This window comes from Salvia miltiorrhiza, chromosome 5 (assembly GCF_028751815.1).
Source record: "Salvia miltiorrhiza cultivar Shanhuang (shh) chromosome 5, IMPLAD_Smil_shh, whole genome shotgun sequence".
NCBI classification, from domain to species: Eukaryota; Viridiplantae; Streptophyta; class Magnoliopsida; order Lamiales; family Lamiaceae; genus Salvia; species Salvia miltiorrhiza.
Window position 1 is genome coordinate 26,603,558 of NC_080391.1, and position 19,049 is coordinate 26,622,606.

The following is a 19,049-nucleotide window of genomic DNA, read 5'->3' on the forward strand; positions in this document are numbered from 1 at the left end:
GAACAGCGGCGCGATTCCTGCCTCCACCGCCTCTAAGTTTAGCGCCGCCGTCCCCTCCACCTCCATCGTCACAGACTTTACCGCTTCCTAGGGCTCGTACCAACAGCGCGGCGGCTCCAAAGACTTCATCCTACATTAGATTTGATTTTTGGTTCATGGATTTAGGGATTTGTGGATTTGGTGATTTGGGATGTCTTCGAAATCAATTTTCCTGGTGATTTGATTTCTGATTTTCTGGTTCATGTCTTCAAAATTGGTTTTTGACAGAATTGATTTTGGTGGTGAATTGGTTCTGGTATGTCTTCAAAATTGATTTTGCTGATGAATTGGTTTTGGGATGTCTTCAAAATCGATTTTGCTGGTGAATCGATTTTGCATAAATCGATTTTATTTTCCGAACGAGAGTCGGAGAGAGAGATGGATAGAGGGAGAGATGGAAGAGGGAAGGGAGAGAGAGGACAGAGGGGAATAGAGAGGGGCCGACGAGGCGGCGCTCGCCGCCGTGTACCGGTCCGGCGAGAAAGAGGCCGAGAGAAAGGGAGTGTGTGTGTGTGTGTGACTGCATGTTTGTTAACTATAATAACACTAAATATTTAATTCCCTTAATTTTACTCTTCTTAATCTCCGTGCCGAACAGTAACGTCCCATAAATAATGGGACGGAGGGAGTGTATATATATATATATATATATATATATATAGGGGAGGACTAGAATAAAAACACTCTTAAGTGTATAAAATATAAATGATTTTCAGCCCTTAGATCATTAAGATCTACGGTTGATTCGTAACCCTGTTGGATGAATTCGTGATCCTGAGTTCGAATCCGAAAGGTAACAAAAATTTATTTTTCGCAATTCGTAACTCTGTTGGATAAATTCATACGTGTTCTACATAAAATTCGTACATTAAGAAACGTTTATATTTTATACACTTAACAGTGTTTTTGTTCTAGCCCACCCCTATATATATATATATATATATATATATATATATATATATATATATATATATATAGGGGGCGGTTATTCAATAAACCATACTTAGCATATAACTTAAGAACTTCTTTGGACCGTAGATCTCGCTTGATTAGACGGATGGGATTACATCTAAGAGCATTTTATAATTCACTGAATTAAAACATCTAATTCATTCTTAAAATGACGTAAGGGTATAAATGGTATAGGCCTTTTGACTTTTCATATATCAATTATAACACCTCCGATTTTGGCGTCCAAATCTTCACCCAATTTATGATTTGATTTGGATTGAAAACACAAGATTTCTTGCGTGAAATATTTTTTTAAAAAGTACTAAATTTCCTAAAAAATTGGGACGACAATCATCATTGATAGGATTAAATACATTAACCTAAATCACTTTTTATTCCCATATGAACCGATCCATTTATTGCTTAAATTTGAGAAGAAGAAAATTGCAGCGGCGACACAAGTGAGGCGACGAAGGCTCAAATCCTAGGGTTCCTTCGATTCTCCGGCTAGTTCGTCCGTGCAATTATAGCAACTGAACTTAGGAATGCAGAGAACTAAACCTAATCAACAGGGTTAGATTTAATTTTATAGATCTGTGTTGTTCTTTCGATTTGTGTGAGATTAACCTAATATCCTTAACCTTTGTGGTGTGTTCTTATAGTTGTACTAAAATGAATTAATGTATGTTGGGTACTAAATTTTTTTCGTGGTACTGTTTTTGTGGTCCCTAAGTGAATTTGTCATCACTTGTGCATGAATTTTTTAATATTGAGTATATCACTATGTTGCTGAAATATGTTGTTGTCTACTTTAAGAATGTGGTTTAATATAAAATTTTGTTGCTGAACCTTTTGATGTGTATTTTTTGTTGTTTATTTTCAATTCATGTCGTAGTTATTAATTATTCACACGCATTACAGTGATGGTATTGTTTATTGCGTGGATCAAAATTTATGTTGAGTTTGTGTGACGAAATTGGGAATAACAGTTGGGTCTATGTTGTGGCATGAAATGCGACAATCTTGTTGGGTATACTGTATTGCTGATTTATATCTATGCTTTTCTCTTGGTTTTTCTTAAACAATTTTATATATATTTCTTGTGATTAATTTGTCAAGTTTCAATCCTATTTTAAAAATTGGATATGTGTAGCTAGTGGGAGAGATAAGGAAAAGGTTAAGGCAATTGTCAATGGGTCTGAGGAAGGTGAAGGTAGCGAACATGTGAAAGAAGGTGAGATTTATTAAAATTGATTTAACATTTATTTAAGACTTGTTTGTGGCATTGATTATTGAAATATGTGGTACTAGCTGACATTGGTGACATATTTTGCAATATGGATAATGTAGGTAGAGGCATGAATTCATATCGCATTGAGCGTGCATTTTGTATAATGTCGTGTGAATTTTAATGATATTGTGTGTGAATATTTCATTAATTCATGCTTATTCAAAAAAAATTCGTGTACCTATGCAGCCACAATCAGTTAAATATAATTCCTTTTTTTATATGCATGTTATGTATGTAATGAATTGTATATGCATGCATTTTATATAATGTTGCGTGAATTGTAATTGTGTTATGTGTGAATATTTAAGTGCGTACAAAGCTTCGAAATGATCCAACTTTGTCTGAGTTTTTGCGATTGATGGTAGATGGTACGTCATATTATATTTAAATTAATTCATAGTATTGTGTTTAGGAAACGCGCACCTTCATTTGGGCCTCGAATTAACTGTCAATTCATATTTATTGTTCAATTAGGTGATAAACTGAAAAGGAAGAACAAGGTGACATCTACCACAGTTCAGGCTGAAGATGCGGTTTTCCCTGCTGTTGGCTTAGGTTCTCCGGTAGTTCCTACAAAGAAGAAAATGATTGACAAGCGCAAACTTGTACCGAAAAACTACAAAAAGTTGGTGGTGAAAAGTAAATTTAATGTTTAGTAGAAAGTTATTTTATTTATGGCGTATAATCCATTATTTTGTTGATGTAAAGCGTGTGTTTTTCTTCAAACACAATTACATGATGATTCTTATAGGTATCATAGTCATTCTTACAAATAGTATAAACATAGTCATATTTTGAATGTTATGAAGTCATTAAGTCGTTTCATGCACCGGTGCTTAGCGATTCATGTATTAATAAAAATTTATTCGTGCAATCCCTATGAGTATCTTCATTTATTTCGTAATGGACAAGTGAATATCTATAGTATGCCCATTATAGGAATTGACGAATGAATCACTAATTCATGTATGTTATTTAGTACAAGAAAAATAATTGGCTTTTAATAATTCTATAATTGTAGTTTTTCGAAAATGTTTGTATTCTTACTTAAATATTCAATATATTTTTATTTTAATACCACCTAATAAATTGTCTTAATTACCTTGAAGCAGGTGAAATTCTATATTTGTTTAAATGCACACAAAAGTAAATATGGTGTTAACCAAAATATAACCCATTTACGCCAAAAAAAAATTCACACATTTTACGTGAATATAATGTAATCGTGTGTGAATCAATATTGTTATGTGCATGAATTTTTTAAATTATACCTAATATTTGAAGTTAGGCTACTGTTGCTGCCTGTACATATGAAATAACTCCCAGAGCACCATTTACAATATTTGTATATCGAAATGGCTGCCTAAACCATTCAATTTATCCGCACTAATTTAATGTGCATAATTTAACTTATATAGGCATAATGTAATCGTGTGTGAATCAATGTGGTTATGTGCATGAATTTTTACGTGAATATTATGTAATCGTGTGTGAATCAATATGGTTATGTGCATGAATTTTTTAAATTCTACCTAATATTTGAATTTAAGTTACAACTCCCAGAGCACCATTTATGAATGAAGTTTATATAATATAATCACGTATCTTCATTCTCCATGTGGAAACTCTGGAACTCTAAGAACAACCTTGGTATCACTTTTTTTTTTGGGAGAATACTTCTCTGAATTCTTGGGCAAACAAATCTTTTTTCTTTTTTTTTTTAAGTTCTTAGTATAGATTCCGCCGGCGTATGAATGATAGAAAATAATTGGGATCAAAACTGAATCCCACGATTCCTTAAATTAAGGAAAGAATAATTACACCAAAACATGAAATTACCTTTAACCCCTAATTTGAAATTAACGTGTGATTCTTAATTTAATTATAGGCACAATCTAACCGTCCAAAATTTAAGATCTAATGGTTTATATTGGTTCTTAATTTATATCCTAAAGTTAGTTCTTATTTTAGCCTAACCCTATATATATATATATATATATATATATATTTATATATATATATATATATATGATGAGGAGTACTTTCTACATCAGCGTCAGATATTTAATTAAATAATTTATTATTATTATTATTATTATTATTATTATTATTATTATTATTATTATTATTATTATTATTATTATTATTATTATTATTATTATTATTATTATTATTATTCTATCTTGAACTAACGGTTACCACTATTATTCAAAATATTCGTGACAGTGTAGGTAATATTAGTAATATCAGTCAATGTCCGTCAAGGAGAAGACTCAGCAGCAAAGATAGAAGAGGATATTCGAGCCTACGGCGCAGTCATCACTAGCACTGAAGCGAACCAAAAGGAGGCGGGAAAGCAATTGTCGTTTATATATGAAGACATCATTCTAAAAACCTTCTTTAAAATAAAGAGAGATCGAACCCAAGTCAACATCAAAATCGTCCAAAGAAAAGATCCAGCGCATTGAAGGGTGAAAGAAGGTCCGGCGCAGTTCGACCACATGGCCTCCAGAAGTCAGCGCCGATTTATTAGCGAAGAAAACACCCGACAAAAGCTGCAAGTTAGTTAATAGTAGGATATTTAACGATGTTGATAGGAACAGTAGCTGTTGCATGAAGAGTACGTGAATTACACAAAATTTACTATTTTACCCTCCTTGTATTTCTCTTTTAAATAGCTTGCCCCATTTGAAAGGGGGATACGCAATATTAATACAACGGCTATTTTCTTTGCATTTTATTTTCAAATCCTTCAAAGAGCTTCAGGAGTTTTCTCTCAATCTGTGAGCAATCGCGACCATCCAAGTTACTCGCTTATAACTTCTCAATGAATAAATATTTTAGGTGTTATAGGATGCTTCACCAATATATATATATATATATATATATATATATATATAGGGGGCCGCTCCAATGAGACCCCCTAATTTTAGTGAGATCTAGGACACGATCTGATGCGTTTATTTTATCAATCCTATGGTTGATATTGTATCTACAGGGTGGTTTTTTTTCGCAGGGTTCGAATCTTGGAGGGAGCAGAATATTTTAAATTTTGTTATTCATCAGTATATACTGCATTGTTCATCAGTATATACGGCCATGTTCATCAGTATATATGTCTTATTCATTACGAATTTTTTAAATTTTATTTTTCATCAATATATATATCTTGTTCATTAGATATACGTTTTGTTTATTAGTATTATATGTCTTATTCATTGTACTCATGTTACACGAAAAATAGGGGGTCTCACTGGAGCGCGCCCCTATATATATATATATATATATATATATATATATATATATATATTCGATTTACATATAATTTTGCGTGTAAGAGTATATTTTACATTGTTATACACTTTTTTGCAATTACACACTTTTGTGAAAATTGTATAGCAATGTATTATTTTACACTGTTACACACTATTTTCGCAAGAGTGTATAACAACCGTGATTCAAATTTAAGAGAAGACGGGAGACCACGACGTTGGAGAATCGAGAGAAGGGAGAGATAGAGAGAAGTTGTAGAGCGCGAAGCGTCGAAGCTCAAGGCAACGGTGATGAAGCACCGAAGTTTGAGGCAGTGGTGAGGAGAGAGAGAGAGAGAGAGAGAGAGAGATATCTGAGTGATAGCTAGAGGCGAGAAGAGGGAGAGAAAGAGAGAGTAATAGTCAAAGAAAGAGAGGCAGACAAAGCTTGCAGTGGCGACGAACGACAACGATGCATGTAGAATGGGGCAAGGGGAATGGCGACGGTGGAAAAAGAGAGAAACGAGGAGAGAAAGGGGGCAAGGAGAAAAAGAAATAGCCAAGCTATTGGTTGTGGCAGCCGCATAGCAGCGTCGGTGGCGACGTAGAAATGGGCCGGGGGTGGCGGTTGGATAGCGATGGCGGTGGTGGCGGCGGTGTAGAAGAGGGAGGGGGAATGAGCGGCCCTGGTGGAAAGGAAACAGGGAGGGGAGCAGGAATTGGGTAAGTTAGTTTTTGTATTTTAATTATTTTTAAAAAAATAATTAAAGATAATTAGTACATTTATATCATAAAAGATTAATATTTTAAATTTTTTATCTTCATAAATAAAAAATCTTTTTATTATATGGGACGATTGACTAATTTAGCCCGTTAATTAACTCTAAAGAATAAATATATATATTGAGAATTTGAGATGGCCTCATTGAAATGAGAATATTAAATCACCAAAATCTTCCATAATATTATCTCCAACAAGAAATGCATATTTTCATGACATGGTAGAATAAATTGAGACTGGACCTAGTTTTTCCACTAGCTAGAAATCACGGATAATGTCATTATATTACGATATATGCATATATTATATATGGTCGAGCACGTTAATGGGTTCTAGGCTTTCCTCTTGTCGCCCGTGGATGCTTGAGAGATAATGGTGGGTACATATTCGAATTCTTCCACTATACAAATATAACGTACTGTGTTACATTTATTTATTTATTTTATCATAAAATGAAAGAGATTCATAATATTGATTATTATGAATAGGGGTGTAATCGAATCGAGCCGAACCGAATAGTGATGTGCTCAAGTTTTGGTTTGTTTTAGTATCGAATCGAATCCCGAACTTTACTTACCGAATACTTTGAGGCTCACGAGCAGTTCATGAGCCCAATCGAGCCTATACAAACTTTCTAAATTTATATTTATATTCAAAATATTGATTATTTTATTTTAAAAATAAATTATTTTATTCAAAATAATAAATATAATAATTATTTTCTTATAACTAACAAAATTAATTAGAGATTTAATACAATTATTATTAATTTTAATGGATAAATATAAGTTGTATCTACTAATAATTTATAATTTTCAAGCTGAATCACTTGACGAACATGTTCACGAGCTAACGAGCCGAATACTACTAAGCTCAAGTTTGGTTTGTTTATTTATCGAGCTTCTCTAAACGAACTTGAACGAGCTTTTTTCGAGCCGAGCTCCAAATAATTCGCGAGCGGCTTGATTTGTTTACAGCCCTAATTTTCACACCAAAATTGATTGTCGTATCTTTATGCTATAAAATTTAATAGTCGTTATAAAATTTAGAAATCAGTAATGAGTGATACACACTATTGTAGCTTTAGTAGCAGTTTAAATGATTAAACTAAACATAATATGAAATCTCATTTAATCACACTATGATACATGTTTGAATTTACTCTCGCAGCTCTCTCGCTCTCTCTCTCCAACCGACTTCAAAATGGTGAGTTTTAATTTTATAACTTTACCATCAAGTCTTTAATGTGCACTTTCAAATACACTTAGTAGTTCTTAATGTGCACATTAAGTCTTCTCTGAGTTTTCTTCAATCTTTTTTGAAATAGATAGTGATGTCCTTTGTATTTATCTTGCATTGCTGCTAGGGGACGTGGGCTCTAGCTAGAGCCCACGCAACACGGATGAGTGATGCCCAAGCCCTTTTTCTGAGGAAAGAGATAGAAATACAGCAGTGCTTCCACAAGGGAATGGAGCAATCATCCTGCAACTTGGAATTGAACAAGAACAGGCTGAAGTTAATGCAATTAACGCTCATAATGATCTCCACAATGCACTATTAAACATGGATCATCAAAGAGTAGTAGCAAAATTCAAAGATACAGCGGATGTAATAGCATTGCAAATGTTACGAGACATAGGAGGGTTAAGTATAAGATACAAACTAGTTTTGCTCCTGTGCGATGCACGGTAATAGTTACTATTTAACTAAATTATTTAAAAGTATAAATAATCTGTACTTTTTAATGTTGAATGTCTTTTTATCGTATATTAATATTTTTATAACTTAAAAGATAATATTGATCATTTTTAAAACTTATATAAGAGAGATCTCACTAATACTATAATTGTTTAAATAAATGTGACTTTTTATAGTTGTATGTAAGTTAAATCAATGACCAATATCAATTAACAACATATTTTTATCAACTATCATTATTAGCTAGTTAAAATGTCCATCAAAATATTCATCTGTTTTTATTTTAGGTTTCTATTAAGAAAGAAATTTTTTATAAAAAAGATTTTCTAGAATTTTTATTATTTGATGCATAATATACAACTCTGAATTTTTTCAAAAGACTCCATTCGTCCCAGTTATATAGGCTGATTGAATTCTACACAATGATTAAGAAAATCATTGTAAAAGAAAATTATACAAGTATATTCCTAATATGTCCATATTTACTATTTGACAATACATTAATGCTAAAGTGAATCAAAGAATTAAATTAACGCGTATCAGGACAATAAAGATGAGAAGCAATTTGATGATTGTTTTGAGCACACTAAAATTTATACTCTTTTATCGTGTGAATTTATGATTTTTTTAAAGATAAATTTGAAGCTAAAATGAATTATTTTTTTAATGGAATATATAAATTGAATGAGAAAAAATGACATAAGATAACATAAAAGTTTAAGATTTTTTTTAAGAATGTAAATATTTTTTTTGAAAAAAATTCAATGAAGTGAAATTATTTTGAATTGACATTTTCACATTCGTACTTTCTTTTTATATAGAAATAGACGCTTCATGAAAAAAATATTGATCATTTTCATAAGTTTAAATTGTAATAACGAATTTGATTTTATTCTAATTTTTTTAATCCTACTCACATCTTAGTTAGTATTTTTCATTGAAAATTTATAAAATTGGTAACAAATGTAGCAAATCACTTGTCTTGATTAAGAGCTACTACTCTATAATGTCCTCAAATTTTTAAAGGTGAAAATTTATTCCTTTTATGTTTGTGTATGTGAGTGACAAATTACTTTTAATGAACTACTTTGATTACATATATATAATATTGATATTATGAGTTATTTTGTTTAAACAATTATAATTAAAATATTTGGATGTTTTTGCCCCTTCTATACTATTATTTTATAGATATATATTAGATTAAACTAATGAACATTCATAGACTATAATATCTTATCTATTATAGATTAAAATCAATAAATATATATATATACATATATATTGTATGGAATATATAATTTATATAACATAATATATTATTAATTGTATATAAGTAAATCTTCTTAAGTTCATTACATGCCACTACAGAAATAACATTCAATTAAATTATTAAAATTAATTTTTTGTCATGAGTTATGCCATTATAACATTAATTATTAATTGTTGATCCAAAATTATCAATACATAAATATGATATGCCATTTAAAATTTAAAAATATAATTATTTCTAAAAATAGTAAAGTGATTTTTGGCGGGAAAATATAATTTACTATTTTTGAAAGTGGTTGTGCTTATATATATATATATATATATATATAGAGAGAGAGAGAGAGAGAGAGAAGGAAAATACGAAAATATTTCATGTGTATTGCACGGGGTGCAATGATAGTTCATTTGCAATAGAAGTGATGAATTGGGGGGGGGGGAGGGGGGCTTAAAGCGACTTTTAATTTATTTTAGTCAATCTTTGGTTCATAGTTTATATCTATATAACTATCATATAGTATAATACTCCCTCCGTCCCGCCCAAGATGCTACATATTCCTTTTCGGGCCGTCCCAACGAAGATGCTACATTTATATATTTGTCAAAAATAAGGATTTTTAAAAACTTAATTAACACTAATTAAGTACTCCCTCCGTCCCACTAATGAATACACACTTTCCTTTTTGGGTTGTCCCAATAATAAAGACACATTTCCAAAAAAGGAAAGAATTAGAGCTTAATTACAACTAATTAATTGAACCTTAATTATGATATAAATAAGTAGAAAATCCTAATCTACTCATTTCAGTCCCACCGCCTCCCTCATTTCTCTTCACTCCCGCCGCCCATCTCCTCCCCCTTCTCAGCGGAGTCGCCGCCGGCGAACCATGGCCACCGCCGAGCACCCCTCGCCCCTCTGGTGAGCCTTCGATCGCTCGCGCATACACTGACGGGGGCAGAGGGCCAAGCCCTAGCCCTGCCAAACAGCACGTTGCCCTTCCCACGCCACCCAGATCCGCCAAACCACCACCGCCCTAAGCCGCCGAACCACCACCACGCGGCTCTGGTCTCCTTTCAAAAACCCAGATCCGCCAAACCACCACCCTCAATTTCTAGGTTCGATTTGAGAGAGGAAGAGAGTGGCGGATCTGGTTCTGAGGCGGCGGAGGTGTCGCTCGAGATGCGTGCGCGTCTGAAACCGCCGCCCATCCCCCTCTCTTTTCCTTCTCCGGCCGCCGTAGCAGTGAGGCCACCACTCTCCTTCTGAAACCCTCCATCTCCGCCGCCATTCTGCCAATTTTTGTTTTGAAATGGTTCTTCCTCTTTCTGCCAATTTTTGTTTTGGAATGAGAATAGTTTTCGTTTGCAATTTGATGCTAATTTTGAATCAGTTTTTTGTGCTAATTTTTTTGGAAAATTTGCGATTTCTAGTTTGATTTTCTGGGCTCCATTTTCGGCAGCATAGCATAGGGAATCGGTGGTGGTGGGGGTGGTCGGCGGCGGCGGTGGTGGTGGTGGTGGTGGTGGTGGGCAGTGGTAGTCTGAGAAATGAGAGAGAGAGAGAGAGAGAGAGTTGAGAGTTAAGTTCCTAATCAAATACACACCACAACACTTTATTCCTTAAACTACCTCGTCTTAATCTCCATGCCCAAAAGACCTATGTCTTTATTAATGGGACGGAGGGAGTATTTCTTTATTACATTCTCTCTCCTACTTTATCACTTTATTACATTCTCTTTCTTACTTTATCACTTTATTACTTTCTCTCTCCTACTTTATCACTTAATTTATTATTACACACTTAAAACATTAATCTACAACTCCTTAAATCTTGTGCCGAAAAATAAATGTAGTGTCTTGGCCGGGACGGAGGGAGTATATTTTAGAGATACAAAATTAACTAATATTTTAATTAAAATAATAGAAAATTTATAACAAAAAATACCAATATGATTTGGAGTAGACGAAATGAAGACAAACTAAAAAATAAAAATTAAAAATTAAAAATTATTTCTAAAATTAGTAAGTTAATTTTAGTAGAAAAAATATAACTTATTATTTATGAGAATAGTTTTCTTTTACATACAATAAGAATATTAGTAGAAAAATTAACAAAAAAATAAGAAGATTAGCGTTGACATAAAGATGAAGAGATTAGTAGAAAAACTATTTATTGCTTGAGAAAGAAAACTATTCTTTTAGCATCTATAGATCAAATATAATTGGTATAAATATTTCAAAAAAAAAAAAATAGAATTTTAATGGAATAATTGAAACTATGTGAGAAATTGTCATATTTCATGTTATAATGTAATTCATTATTCTTACATTATATATAATGGACAATGAATATATTTGGAGGAATCATTAATTACTATACTATAATATTTGTAGGTGTGAACTAATTACCATAAACAAAATATTTACATAAATCATAAATCTACATATGTTATGTATTACATTATATACATGTATATATATATATATATATATATATATATATATATATATATATATATATAACCGACTATTAATATGTGAATGGATTACTCAATATTGACATATTTATGATATCATTATAAACTAATTATCATATTTAATGCTTTAATTAATTGTTAATTATCAAATTTAAGATAAGACTAAATAGTGATTGGTATATAAATTACACTCTAGTTTTGGGCGGGAAAAAAATTGTGAAGTTGAACGAACTTTTATATATATATATAGATTAGTTGGTGCACTGCAAAAGCACTTATTAATACCTAGACCAAATATAACATGCTTCTTCTGACCCACAGGCAGCAATACATGCATGGACCCTAGCAATTCAATTCTATAATATTTGTCATGATCTTGCAATCGAATTAATGTATTATATCATCTCGAACATATGCAACTAGACTAACCTTAAATGCTTCATAATATATATACATATATATTAGTCCTGTGCTGTGATGCATAGAAGATCACATAGATTTTGAGTGAGGTATGACGAAGGAAAAATCTTGTTATTCAAATAAATAGACCATTAGGCCATGAGAATCCACTACGAGAGATATTTGTAGATTTGTCGAAAAGAAAGATTTGTCCTTTAATCTTACTTATTAATTACACTCATAAAAGTGATATCACTTTTGCCTTTATGCCCTAAAGATTATCTAACAACACAACAATTACCGAATAACCTTTCAATAAGATGAAAGATGCATCCATTATTAATGTCTCACACTACATATCTACCTTAATTATTTGTTACCTTTTAATTGATTTTGTAGCCGTCTCAAATTATTCGTACACAATCACGTCTTTTGCAGCGTTTTGTCCCACAGCGAAATTATTTTTTATGCTATATCAAATTTTTGGTTGTTAGAATATTTACAAGTATCCCTAATTTTTTTTAAAAAATATATAAGTATCAAAATTATTTATACTATATTAAAAAGTCAACATTCAATTTGAAATCAATTTCAAATTAAATTGATGGATGGAAATTTTATAACTAAAATAAAATTAAAGGATTATTGACGTGGTGACAATCTTTGCAATTAACATAAAATTATAGGATAAATTGTATGCTTCTTTTATCTCTTCTTTTCTTGTTTTTCTCTTTCCTGTGACGCCCCAATTTTCTTATTAAATAAAAAGAAGTAATTTGATTAAAAATAATAAGATTTCAATATTTAAATAACTAAAACCCAAATCCAACTGAGAAAATTAAATAAACATCATAAACTGAGTCTTTATTCCAATTGAAAATAAAACATTATTTCTTCTTTTATCTTGACCATCATTCGCCCTACCTCGCATCGCCCGAGCCATGTCCTGAAAATAATATTGTTTTGGGGTGAGTACAATAAACTCAGTGGGGTGCATTTATCCATATTATAAGAATCACAACAAAATATAAGTGCAATAAAAACTGTCTGCTCTTTCATATTGCCCGAAAGCAATATCTTTCTGTCTCTTAGCCCGAAGGCTATATAACTTTCCGTCTCATATAGCCCGTAGGCTATAACTTTCTTTCTCATATAACCCGTAGGCTATAACTTTCTGTCTCATATAGCCCGTAGGCTATAACTTTCTTTCTCATATAACCCGTAGGCTATAACTTTCTGTCTCATATAGCCCGTAGGCTATAACTTTCTGTCTCATATAGCCCGTAGGCTATAACTTTCTGTCTCATATAACCCGTAGGTTATAACTTTCTTTCTCATATAACCGGTAGGTTATAGCTTTCTGTCTCATAGCCCGGAGGCTCTGCCTGCTTCTCACACATATAAATTGAGTAAAACGTATAATAAGGATAAATGTTAAATGCAACGTTATAACCCCACCTTTACTTCTCTTTGACACGTGTAGAATAATTAAAGATTAAGTCTTGCGCGCTTCGCCTAAAAATAAATTATGAACTCATAATTAAGATACATTTAAATCAATGAATGCACATGAAGACGAATGAATAAAATATGCTAAAATTTTATTAATAAAATTAGAACATTTAAGAGATCAAGTATATATATATATATATATGTATAGATAGATCGAAGAGACTGAGAATCAAAACTATGTAGATTTTATTATAATACATGTCTAATTTAATTTTCCAAGCAAAAGCTATAAACTTACGTCACATACATATTTAATATATACATCCACATATTTAGGGATACAACATATATTACATACATAAGTTTATTTATAAAACAAACAAATGCACAAATTTTCTAGATGCTATACATAGATACACGTAATATATATATATATGTCAACATAAATGTATAATGAATCACCCTTAATCAAACAAATTTCCTACAATAAAGTATTAAAATAAAGTAAATAATACATGAGTAAAAATAAGAATGTACTACCAAGTATCCCTTTTATATTTAAATTTACTATCATCACTATCACTTATTATATAAATATTTTCGTATATATATATATACTTATATAAAGAAGCATTAAGCTTATTAAAATAACATATTTGAAAAGAAAGGCACTATATGGTGGGGGGGTTTTCCCAAAAAAAGGTGCAGTACCTATATATCTATGCATACCTAGCATATCAAAAGTACATGCATATACATAATATATATATATAAACTTACATATACTAAAAGAACAAAGCAGTGAAAAGAGAATGGTGCGAAAAGAAATAATACTGTGGAAGAAATTGGAGGAGGATTTACCTCTGCCGAAAAGCTCTATGAGTAATTGTTTTGAGTGTGAGGAAAAATAGTGAAGAGAAGTGGTATTTATACTAGCAGATAGAGGTTTATTTTTGGCAGTAAAATTAATCAAGGAACAATCTTTCCAAAATTTTAATATTATCAAGAAGGAAAGGTGAATTAGGGTTTCCAATCAATTAGTGCTGAAAATTCTAGAGAAGAAAATTACTTTGGGCTCAAGCAATGGGCTCCAAGAAAGAATTGGGCTGAAATAAAAATATAATTGTTTGGGCTTAAATATGTAGTAACTAATAATAATAATAATAATAATAATAATAATAATAATAAAATAATAAAAATAATAAATTAATAATGATAAACAATGCTTAGAATTTATTAAAAAAATGCTCATGTTAATGCAATATCTAGGCGCGACTTATAGGACTTAATATTTAATTATTAAAAAAATAATTAAAGAAGATAATTTTTTTTTTGTAGTTAAAAAATATTTTGGGGCACTACATTTCCTATAATTTTATTATTTATATTCAAATATATAAAGTAATTTTTTTTATGAAATTAAGTTAAATATGTCGTTGAAACAAAATTAAATATAGGTGAAAATGCTGAAAATATAATATATATATAGTATTTGAAAAATATATGTAAATATATAATAACAACTGGGGTTACGTATATCTATATCTATATATAAAAACAACTAGTATGACTTTTCGAAAATAGTAATTGTGATTATTCAGCTCATTTGCAAATTTTTATTTAAAAAAAATAATTTTATGACATATTAAAGTTTTTTATTTTAATAATGTAGTATTACTCTATTCTGTTTTTTTGAGAGGATGTATTACTGTATTCTTTTTATAGTACAACTATGAATGTTATATAAAATTAAATATATTAAAATTTATACTCTATTTGTTCACGAAAAATTTGACATAATTTCTATTTTGGTCCGTCCATAAAAAAATTATCATTTTTATTTAACACAATTCCACTTACATTTAAAGTGAAAAATAATTTAACTCACATTTTACTAAAATTTGTGTCGTTCACAATGTGTCAATTTTTTGGTGGACGAAGTACTATTTTGATGTTTTTCTAATTTAGTCATATATATATATATATATATATATATATATATATATATATACACACTACTATTATTTTAATTATAATTATTACCATTAAATATTTCAGATTTTTTTTGAAAGAATAATATTTCAGAATTATTGTAGAAATTAACGGAAATTTTCGTGAATTGATTACAAAATATAGTTAAAATAGAGTCCTTCACACTAAAACCTTTTATTTTTTCCCTTTAAAAAAAAAAACCTTTTATTTTTTCCTTCTTCTTCTCCACAATCACACGCCTTCACGCCCCCCCACCCCCCCACCCCCAGCAGTTTCGTAGTCTCTCTCTCTCATTGGAAGCTGTATATACACAAAACATCCTCCATCTGACGGCAATATTTGCTGTTTGTTAATTGGTTGCAATTACAGAAATGGAGGGAACTCAGAGTGAGAATAGTGGCTGCCAGTGTGATGGTGATGATGATGGCGTTCAACTCACTTTCTTTTCCGAAGAATCAGACGGCGACGTTTTGCTCCACTTTCAGATTATTCGTCTTCAAAAACAGGTCTTTCTTTAATACAGCAATTTTAATTCGTGCTCAAGATGCTTGCTTTTGCAATTGATTATGCTTGTTAGGTTTTCTCTATAGGGTTATAATTCACTCTTGCATACCTATTCTAGATGGGAATTCATTCTCACGAGCTGGAAGACTCCCTTTTTCTGTTGAAATGTCTCTCTTATGTTTGTATGTATTTGCATTTCCTCATCCTTACAAACAAGCGCCTCCTTGTCTAGATTTATGTATGGATAGGTTGCAACTCAGCCAGCTTCGGACATCTCTATGCCGCTCTTCCCACAAGACCAGTAAGTTATACTAGTGTGTTGCCTATGTTGATGTTGAGTATATTGTTCCAACTCAGCAAGATCGCAGCATTTTTGTTCATAGGGTGCTTTCTTGGTGTTTTTCGTCTCAATTGACCAATTTCACATCACGTTACTACTTCTGATTGCTTGACTTTATGAACAGAGCAATGCAGTTGGTGTGACTTCTCTAATTGGAGGGTCCTCTGATAATACGGGTTCTGGTATTGCACGTCGATTAGGTAATTGCTGTTAGACCGATATGCTTCTGCATAATCCGCTTCTTGGCTGACACATTTCTTAATTTCAGTTCTCAAGACTGGGCTTAATGTTGTTCTTGCTTGTAATTTACCAAAAAATAACCCCATGCTTGAGGTTAGATCTCCCTATTGTTTCTCTTTCTGGTTTACGTATTTCTTTAGTCTTTACTAAGTACAATGGCAAAGTTCTTTTTATCTCAATGCCATATTTCTTTGTATATTTTTTTTGTTCTGTATTTAACTTGCTTTCTTGGGGTTCAGGCAAGTGCTGAGAAAAAGCTGCTGCAAAAGCTTGTTAGTCTAGGATATACAAAGCCGCAAATCTGAACAAGTATATTCATTAAAATACTTTCGCCTTACATTTACCTTGGTTTCCCTTTAATGGGTTAGTATTTGGAAGAAATATCCAATGTAGTGTTGCCAGTATTACTTTTTTGTAGAGATTTTTATTCTAAATGGTCCATCGTATTGAATTGTTTCATTATCAATATCCAGAGATGAACAATATGCATGACATATGAAATTGCATTATACAATGCTTTGCATATAACTTGCACGCTCATAAAGCATTAGCCACCCCATGGACTTTGACTTCTGCTTCTACTAGGCATATGTTTTTGACGACCAAACCAGCAGTCGGTTGATACAAATAGCCTTGCGAGATAAATCTTGGCCATCCGCTAGTTGAATTTGATGCAGTGAACCAGTAATTAGCTGCAGGAAAAAAGTATCAATGCTTGGGCCTCTTGTAGAATCATAGGTCTTGTTCATCTCATGCATCAGAGTGTATTAGGTGAAGAGAGAATATCTTACATGTTCCAAAGTAGTGCTTGCGATTAAGTTGGTCTAGTATGCGTAGTGTAAATTCTGCATATATCTTGGATGCTGGAGGCAAGTTTGCTGGTTCTGCTAAAGTCAAATAAAGAGATACATAGCTGCCAATACCACTGCCCTTTCCATTAGGATAGAGTTGTATCTTCCTGGAACAGTCCCACAGAGAACATATATATCTTCCTTATTAAATGTGGAAGTTTGATGATGGATGCAAAGAAATGAGAAATTATACCATTTATGGTCACCAGCATTGAATGGTTTAGAGTACACGCATTCTTCAGTTAAGCTAGAAGATAAGTCGACTCTCCAGGTATGCGTATAGGCTATTGCGTCCTTGATCATTGATAAACACTCCCCTTTTCCAGCTATTTTTTCTTGGCACACGTAGACCTCTGCCCCAAACACGCATGTGTCGTCGACCAGATATCCATTGACAGCATCCTTGAAGGCATCAAGAGGTATGAACTTATCAAATCCCCATGCTAGCTTCATCCTGTGAAACCGTCTCCCATTTTCCGCTGTGTCTAATAGAAGATCACAAGATTGTTATTATGTAATTGATAGTGGTATTCTACTTTGATATCTTACCTTGAAGTGTTAAGTAGGAGTCATTGTTCTGATCAAGCAGAAACAGACGGAAAAGTGCTCGAATCTCCCAAGCTGGGCCGTGTGAGTTTGGCTCGACAATGACCAAGTATAGGGAGATGTGGTCGCTAATGCCTTTGTTTTTGTTACCATTAGGGTGAAGAACCAGTTTCCTGCACGCAGAGGAAACGTATATAGATGTTTCATTTGAAATTATAATTAGGTGAGAGTGTACCATATGCAGCCGCCAGCTTGGAATTCATTGGAGGTGTAGCTCTCTAGCTTCTTGTTAACAAGTTGTGAGAATAGTTGAAGTTTGAATATGTAGTGAGTTGGAGGTGTATCTGAAATTGATCTCGTGACCCCTATTGGAAATGAAGAGTAGTTGTTAGAGTAAAACAAGAATGATAAGTGTACCTTAATAAGATATTCAAGTCGAAATTAAGAGGAACCTTCTTGTCCAGGGAATGATAATTCTCCCATCAGGTGAAGATCAAGTGGAGAGAGAGAGAGAGAGATGTTGGTGAGAGAGAGAAAGACAGAGAGATGTTGGTGAGGTTGATGAGGTTCTTAAGGATATGATGAGAAACAAAAGGTGGTAGAAAAGCTATCCTTTGCTTGATTTGGGTCTTCTCTTGTTGTCCCAATCATGAAACAAGGTATAGCCCTTTGCCATGGCAATCTTCTATTCCTCAACTCTCTCCTCTTCAATTATGTTTATGTATACGGAATGTATAGACAAGAATCTTTTACAAGGTGATGATGAATTGAATATCATAAATTTGCTTCCTTGCTTTGAATTTGACAAGACATAATTCAAATACAAATTTGAAAAATGTTGAAGAAGCCAGTTTAAGTGAAATATTTCTAACAAACACTACATTTTCCAATGAGTAAATCATCTGCACATATTGACTAAATATCACACTTCTTCAATGTATATATAAGAGAATAACTTAAGGTTTAGG

The 19,049-nt window shown here is 32.0% G+C and overlaps 3 protein-coding genes across 3 annotated transcripts; 2 read left to right on the plus strand and 1 right to left on the minus strand.

The window, feature by feature from the left end:
• Positions 1 to 1,535: 1,535 nt before the first annotated feature.
• LOC131025723 (uncharacterized) lies at positions 1,536 to 10,547 on the plus strand. Its single transcript, XM_057955515.1, has 5 exons — positions 1,536 to 1,563; positions 2,144 to 2,224; positions 2,590 to 2,649; positions 2,756 to 2,844; positions 10,089 to 10,547. Exons 1-5 carry the CDS (start codon positions 1,536 to 1,538, stop codon positions 10,545 to 10,547), a joined length of 717 nt encoding a protein of 238 aa, XP_057811498.1.
• A 5,188-nt stretch (positions 10,548 to 15,735) lies between these two features.
• Positions 15,736 to 17,150, plus strand: LOC131024709 (uncharacterized). Its single transcript, XM_057954249.1, has 5 exons — positions 15,736 to 16,106; positions 16,337 to 16,405; positions 16,569 to 16,644; positions 16,713 to 16,777; positions 16,924 to 17,150. The coding sequence occupies exons 1-5, from the start codon at positions 15,972 to 15,974 to the stop codon at positions 16,987 to 16,989; spliced, it is 411 nt and encodes a 136-aa protein (XP_057810232.1). The 5' UTR covers positions 15,736 to 15,971; the 3' UTR covers positions 16,990 to 17,150.
• On the minus strand, positions 17,106 to 18,727 carry LOC131024705 (MATH domain and coiled-coil domain-containing protein At2g42460). Its single transcript, XM_057954243.1, has 6 exons — positions 18,534 to 18,727; positions 18,317 to 18,446; positions 18,085 to 18,254; positions 17,729 to 18,020; positions 17,476 to 17,642; positions 17,106 to 17,376 (listed from the first exon to the last, which is right to left on the minus strand). The coding sequence occupies exons 1-6, from the start codon at positions 18,562 to 18,564 to the stop codon at positions 17,222 to 17,224; spliced, it is 945 nt and encodes a 314-aa protein (XP_057810226.1). The 5' UTR covers positions 18,565 to 18,727; the 3' UTR covers positions 17,106 to 17,221.
• Positions 18,728 to 19,049: the final 322 nt, after the last annotated feature.